Source organism: Protobothrops mucrosquamatus, unplaced genomic scaffold (genome assembly GCF_001527695.2).
Source record: "Protobothrops mucrosquamatus isolate PMUCROS unplaced genomic scaffold, P.Mucros_1.0 scaffold2100, whole genome shotgun sequence".
NCBI classification, from domain to species: domain Eukaryota; kingdom Metazoa; phylum Chordata; class Lepidosauria; order Squamata; family Viperidae; genus Protobothrops; species Protobothrops mucrosquamatus.
The window spans coordinates 127986-135365 of NW_015388202.1; the positions used below are offsets into that span (position 1 = coordinate 127986).

The window sequence follows — 7380 nt, forward strand, 5'->3', positions numbered from 1 at the left end:
CAGGAGGAAGAAAAAGCGGCTGAAGCGCGGAGGGAGTTACCTGGGCGAGCGGAGACTCGGCGGCCGTCTTTCGGGGCGGGGGAAGGGACGAAGCTGGGACGCCCCCCCCCCCGTTTTCTCTGGGAGGAGGAGGAGGAAGAGGAGGAGGCGGAGGGGAGAAGGGGGGGCGCGGGATGGGAAGGCGGGGGATGGTCGGTGGGAGATCGGGCCTCCTTCCCCCCCCCTCAAATGCGGACGACTGTTTCGGGGCAGGCAGGAGGAAGGGGCAGGTGGGGGGGGGCTCCTCCCGGCTTCTCTTTAGGCAAGTCGCGATTTGGGGGGGGGGCTTCCTTCCCTTCTTTCTCTCCTTCCTTCCTTGCTCCCCTCCCTCCCATCTTTCCTTCCTTTCTTCTCTCCCTCCCTTCTTTCCCTCCTCCCTCCCTCTCTACCTTCCTTCCTTCTCTCTCTCCCTCCCGTATTCCCTCCCTCCCTTTTCTCCTTCCTTCCCTTCCTTCCTTCCTCTTCCACCCTCTCCTTCCTTCCTTCCTTCCTATCTTTTCCTCATCCCTCCCTTCCTTTTCTGTCTCTCTCTCTCCCTTCTCTCCTCCCTCCCATGTTCCCTCCCTTTTCTCCTTCCTTCCTTTCTCTCCCTCCCTCCCATATTCTCTCCCTCCCTTTTCTCCTTCCTTCCCTTCCTTCCTTCCTCTTCCACCCTCTCTCCTTCCTTCCTTCCTTCCTTCCTATCTTTTCCTCATCCCTCCCTTTTCTTTCTCTCTCTCCCTTCCTTCTCTCCTCCTTCCCACATTCCCTCCCTTTTCTCCTTCCTTCCTCTCCTTCCCTCCCTCTCTCCCTCCCATGTTCTCTCCCTTCCTTTCCTTCCTTCCTTCTTTCCTATCTTTTCCTCATCCCTCCCTTCCTTTTCTTTCTCTCTCTCCCTTCCTTCTCTCTTCCTTCCCACATTCCCTCCCCTTTCTCCTTCCTTCCTCTCCCTCCCTCCCTCTCTCCCTCCCATATTCTCTCCCTCCATTTTCTCCTTCCTTCCTTTCCTTCCTTCCTTCCACCCTCTCCTTCCTTCCTTCCTTCCTTCCTTCCTTCCTTCCATCTTTTCCTCATCCCTTCCTTTTCTTTCTCTCTCTCTCCCTTCCTTCTCTCCTCCCTCCCATATTCCCTCCCTTTTCTCCTTCCTTCCTTCCTTCCTCTTCCACCCTCCCTCTTTCTTTCCTACTTCTCCTCCCCATTCCCCTCCCTTCCTTATCTCTCTCTCTTTCTCCCCTTCCTTCCCTTCCTTCTCTCCCTCCTTTCTTCCTCTTCCACCCACACACCCTCCCTCTTTCCCTTCCTACCTTCTCCTCATTCCTCTCCCTCCCTTTTTTCTCTCCTTCCTTCCTTCCCTCCTTCCTTCCTCTTCCTCTCTTCCTTCTCCCAGCTGCATCCTCCTTTGTTTCCCCATTTCTTATCTTATCTTCCCCATCTGATAAGGCAGACACTTTGGCCCTTCAACAAAGCCTCACTATTAAGCTCTTTGCACAAGAGGATAACAACAACAAAGCTGCTGTGCCGGGCAAGCCAAGATCTCCCATTGGAGGAGGGGTCTATCTTGAAAACCCCACTTTTCCTCCAGCCTCCCCCTCCCGTTCCCCTCCCCAGGATTCCCTGGATTAAAAGAACTGCAGATCTTTAGGCCCAAATGTATACTTCCTGGGCATAAACCTTGAATTAGGAATCTCTGGGTTTTCCTTCCGTGTTTATTTTGAGAGATGATTCATTTCCCCCCCACCCCTTGGCTTGTCCAGTTATTAACATGAATGAATGAATGTAAGTTTGTTTGGTATCTAGTAGAAACAGATCCATCCCAGTCTCTGCCTTAAATTCACCACTCAATCAGACACACAGATGCGCCAATAATTAAACGATTGGGCTGATTATTGCTTTTATATAACCCGATAAATACTTGGAATGCTTTCAATAATTGGGTCTTTGGTGTGCAGCCAGACAAGGTCGTGTGATCATGGGTGGCAGGACCAATAATGGGGTTCCTAGAATTTCTAATAGTGCCCCCCCCCAAAAGATCCCCATCTTCATTCTAACTCTTCCAGTTACAAAACCCTAGGAGATCAGCTTAGAGAAAAAACGCAGCAGAACTTGGAGTGGAATTTCTCAATTTCAGCAACTTTTAAGTGGTGTGGGCTTCAACTCCCAGAATTCCTCAGCCGGCTATGCCGGCGAGGGAATTCTGGGAGTTGAAGTCCACACGTCTTAAAAGTTCCCGAGCTTCAGAAACGCTGACCTGGAGGCGGCGTTATAAAACCTGCAATTCTTAAGGTTCTTCTGAATGCCCGTTGGGTCCAACTACTTGTTCCAGAAATGGCACCTCGGATTTTAATTCCCAGAATCCCCTCGCCGCTTTGGCCATTGCTGAGAATTCTGGGAACTGAATTGCCCACGTTGCAAAATCCTGGGAAATACCAATACCCATTATCCGCTATTGTGTGAGTGCTGTTCAGACGTTATGAAGGTTTTTTGTTTTAGTATTGTGTTGGAAAAGAACTTAGAAATCCATTAAGCAAAGAAGTGATTAAAACATTAGGGGTTTCTCCCTCCTCCCCATAAATACACCCCCAATCTGCAGCTTATGCTAAAACACGGCCTGCCATTTCTACAATAGCTTTTCTAGACTTTTACTGGGTCTAAAAAAACATTAAGATGGATCAGAGTCCACGATGCGTGGTAAAATAGTAAGAAATACCCCATCAGGAATAACAAGTGTGATTGGTTGTTTTTTTCTTTAACCAGCCAGCATAGAAGTAAAATAGGATGCAAAGAGAAGTGTTGATACATTCATTCATGCAGAAAAATGAGGAAACGGCATATGCAAGAATCCCTTGGGATGGAGATCCAGACTAACACCCCAAGGCAAGGAAAACAGGAAATTGAAGAAAATCTATGTTCTTCATTCATCTAGATACAGATCTCTCTCTCTTTTTTTTCCAAACTTCTCATTCATAAAGGGAAGTATCTGGAAGATAGAGGACTCAATGGCCTAGCAGTATAAGCTGGGCATTTGAACAGAACAGAATAAGAGAGTTGGAAGGGACCTTGGAGGTCATCTAGTCCAACCCCCTGCTCAGGCAGGAAACCCTATACCATTTCAGACAAATGGCTGTCCAGTCTCTTCTTAAAAACTTCCAGTGTTGGAGCATTCACCGCTTCTGGAGGCAGGTTGTTCCATTGCTTAATTGTTCTCACTGTCAGGAAATTTCTCCTTAGTTCCAGGTTGCTTCTCTCCTTGATTAGTTTCCATCCGTTGGTTCTTGTCCTGCCTTCAGGCGCTTTGGAGAATAGCTTGACTCCCTCTTCTTTGGGGCAGCCCCTGCTATCATGTCCCCCCTCGTCCTTCTCTTCATTAAACGAGACATCCCCAATTCCAGCAACTGTTCCTTATATGTTTTAGCCTCCAGACCCCTAATCATCTTTGTTGGTCTTCTGTTATTCTCTTTTACTTTGATCCCTTTCTCTCCAAAATCTCCAGGCTGTCAACGTTAGGTTATAGGATGGGAGAGTAGAACTCAGATCTTTGATGACATCGTCGCGGCTAGCATTTTGACTTTTTTTTTTTTGACCTTTCCCTCATGGACATTTCTGCCCTTGATCTTTTCTAACTTGAAGGAGACCCCCCCCCCCCAAATAGGGTGACTTCCTCGCTCAACATCGACACGGTGGACTGGATCTGGATTGCGAGCAAGTCAGCAAATCTAAACGAAGAGTGGCCCTCCTTGCAAGACGGTGGCCGATTTTCAGGGGTTGTGGGAATGCACTGTCGGAGATCGCGAAAGCTGTAAGCCATGAATGTGGGCTTGGTGAAAAGCATGCTGGGAAAAAAGGAAGCAAATCCAATTGTCCGCATCAATTCTGGGGTGCTTGGGGCTGTGTGCCTGCATGCCTGTGTACCTTCGGATTTCAACCTGGATTGTCCACTTTCCCCATCCAACTTAAGTTTCAACACGCCTCCTCGTCTGTTCTTCTCTACAGAAAGTGTATCCAGCCAGTTTCACAGCAATCTTGAATGGGGCTGGGGAGTTCGTCTTCTTCAGCCACGCAAGGAGGAGGCCGCAGAGAGTAGTTGCGTCCCTGGTTGTTGTCCCAGAATTCCTTCCCTCCCACCAGATAGCAGAGGGCAAACTCGAGCACCATCCCTGCAGAGAGCGGAACGGGCAGCGGCAGGCGGAAGGCAAAGCGGTCAGCGTGGTCCCGGTCCCGCCCTGCAGAGGCGGCGTAAGAAGCCCGAGCCTCGTGCTCGGTAGCCCAAAAGTCCCAAGTGTATCGCACACAGACCCTTTTCTCGTAGGCCAGGTTGAGCACACGGATGGTGCCAGAAACACAGGATCCCTCCGCCCGGACCCCCTCCAGCAGCACGCACTGGTCCAGAAGGCGTGGCAGGAAATCAGGCATGCTCAGAGGATCTGGGAACATTGGCTCCAGCAGCCGAGTCTGCAGGTTCAAAGATTCCTGAGGAGGTAAACGACGGGAAAGCGAGGATTAAGAAATAGAAAAGTTGGAGCTTTGGTGCAGTATCAGAGGCAGGGGGATATGCCATAGAAGGTCAAAAAAAGTCAAAATGGCAGCCCTAAGCATGCAATCAGAGCCTTACCCTAAGGTAGTGGTGACGAACCTATGGCACGGGTGCCAGAGGCGGCACTCGGAGCCCTCTCTGTGGGCACACGTGCCGTTGCCCCAGCCTTGTCTCCCCCCACGACCCCCTCCTCACCAGCAGCCCCCCCCGGAGGAGAGTCGTCCCTGAGCGTGGCCCACGTGGAGCAGCGCAGCCAAGGACATGGCAGCCAGGCAGCGTAGACAAGACTCTGCCCTCATGCCCCATCGTGCACAGTTGATGCTGCGGGGCATGGGCAGAGGGCATGGCCGCCATGGCGCTGCTGAGCTGCCTGGGCGATCTGCGGCGGGCCCTGGAGGTGGTGAGTGGCCCTGCGGGCAGGCAGGTGGGGACGGGGCAGGTGGTGGAGCAGGGGCGGGGCCAGTTTTTAGGTACTCGATCTCTAAAAGGTTCGCCATCACTGCCCTAAGGATTAGAACAGTGGTTCTTAAACTAGGGTAATTGGGGCATATTCTGGGGGTGATGGATAAATTTGTAATCGGTCATTTGTGAGTCGGGGATTCAGTTTAGGGCTATGGTTGCCGAGGTGCTTGCAAAAGAAGATTCCGGTTGTAATAAAATTATTGGAGACTAGGTTAATTGGGTCAAACAGTTTAAGAACCACTGGATTAGAGGGCTATTGGGTTGACGGGGAGAAAAACAATACAGAAAGATAAGAAAAATGGGTAGGATTGCAGATGCATTAGACAGGGAAATGAGGAAAATAAGTACTATACGAGAGATTGAAGGAAAGGAAAGGAAACACAAAGCGAAAGGGATCAAAAGAGAGCGAATTATCAAAATCCTGTCTAGGAAGTATCGAAGAAGAAAAACAGGGAGAACCAAAAGGGATTGCAAGGGAAGAGGAAGAATCAGGAGGAAATGTAGTGGAATAGATAAAATGAGGTGATGGGGAAAACTTAAGAGAATATAGATATAAGGGGGAAACCTGGAATAAAGGGAATCAGACTCTCCTTGAGCAGGACTGCAAATGGGTGCGCTTGTAGAGAAAAGGATGAAGAGATGACGCAAAAAAAAAAGGAGACCAGAAAGGGGGACCGGTCAGGAGAGATAAAAAGGGAGGGAAAGGTGGAAAACTAAGGAAGATGGGGGGGGGATAAGAGACAGCAAGTCAGCAGAGAAAGAGAGAATGAGAAGATGGGAAAGAGAGAGAGGGAGAGGGGGAGGGAGGGAAAGAGAGAGAGAGAGGATATGACAGCAAAGTTTTTTCCCTGAAGCTCTGTAATCAGTTAAAATGAAGAAATTAATTACATATTTCTATTTAGGGCAGTTTTTCAAGACCCAGGGGCCTCACTTGGAGCAAGGAAGAAGGCATTTTAAGCTAGTGGGGTAGAACAGTCCTCCGCACAGCACCGATTTATAACACTTCTTACTTTTCTTGTTTAGACAGAATAACGTAAGACCCAGGAATGTCTCCAGGGCGTTAGGAGTCAATAGATCAATAGATTTTAGATCAATAAATCCCGAAATCCCAAAGCAGCGCTAGAAAGATCGGCAGAGAAAATGTTGAATAGCTAAACCCAGACTTTTGGCAGCCGAAACCGTGGCTACTAGCATTGTTACCGATTATTGCTTTTCCTCCATCTCTAAAAGCCTTCATACGTTCTCAGTGTACATTTAAGTCAGTGGTTCTCAACCTTTTTAATGCCGCGACCCCAACCGGTCGTAAGTCGAGGACTAAACCAGTCATGTCGAGGACTAAACCGGTCGTAAGTCGAGGACTAAACCGGTCGTAAGTTGAGGACCACCCAACCGGTCGTAAGTCGAGGACTTTCCCTGCCCGGGAGCGCCGTGCATGCGTGGTTCCGCCCCCTGCGCCAGCCGAGGCGTAGCTGGCAAGTGGCAGAGACGGAGCAGGCCGACCACCAGCTGGCCCAGCCCAAGGGAGGTAAGGCACCCGCCGGAAGAGGGGAAAAAAATGGCGGACAAAAAAAATGGCGGACAGCCTTGCTTGGCGACCCCCGTGAAATGGTCGATCGACCCCAAATGGGGTCCCGACCCACAGGTTGAGAACCACTGATTTAAGTAGTGTAGTTAATACTTAAGTACAATTGGCCGAGTGTGATAGACAACAAGGGTTTAAAAAGGGTGAATTAATACGTTCCCGGTCTCTCCAGATCTAGAGTTTGAGTCAGCGAAAACATTTAAGTTTTTATCTATATTGTACTTAAGTATTCCTGGAAATTGCTTCCTGATTCAGATCTTTTGCAACGGTTCAAGGCCGAGTTTGCAATGCCGTAATGCACTGACATTTTTTTTAAAAAAAAAATAGAAGTAATGGAAGCTGTATTCCTTGGATAAAGCTCCTGACTTAGCCGTAACTTCTGGATTGTGCATTATTCAGCAGGTTTCAATTTGCTGGCCCTGTTCTCATGACTTTGTTGTTTTCTCTCCAATGGACTAAGCCACTCACCGTACAGGGTCCAGCTAAATAGCAACAAAGATGATCAGGGGACTGGAGGCCAAAGCATATAAGGAAAGGCTGCTGGAATTGGGTATGTCTAGTTTAATGAAGAGAAGGACGAGGGGGGACATGATAACAGTGTTCCAATATCTCAGGGGCTGCCCCAAAGAAGAGGGAGTCAAGCTATTTTCCAAGGCACCTGAGGGCAGGACAAGAAGCAACGGATGGAAACTAATCAAGGAGAGAAGCAACCTAGAACTAAGGAGAAACTTCCTGACAGTTAGAACAATTAACCAGTGGAACAACCTGCCTCCAGAAGCGGTGAATG

The 7380-nt window shown here is 49.3% G+C and overlaps 1 protein-coding gene across 1 annotated transcript in view; it reads right to left on the reverse strand.

Annotated features, from left to right (window-relative positions):
* Positions 1-4002: 4002 nt before the first annotated feature.
* Positions 4003-7380, reverse strand: part of PPP1R3E (protein phosphatase 1 regulatory subunit 3E) — a 4845-nt gene continuing 1467 nt past the window's right edge. The window contains exon 3 of the mRNA XM_029285711.1: positions 4003-4485. Coding sequence (XP_029141544.1) covers positions 4003-4485 — 483 coding nt within the window. The remainder of the gene's footprint in view (positions 4486-7380) is intronic.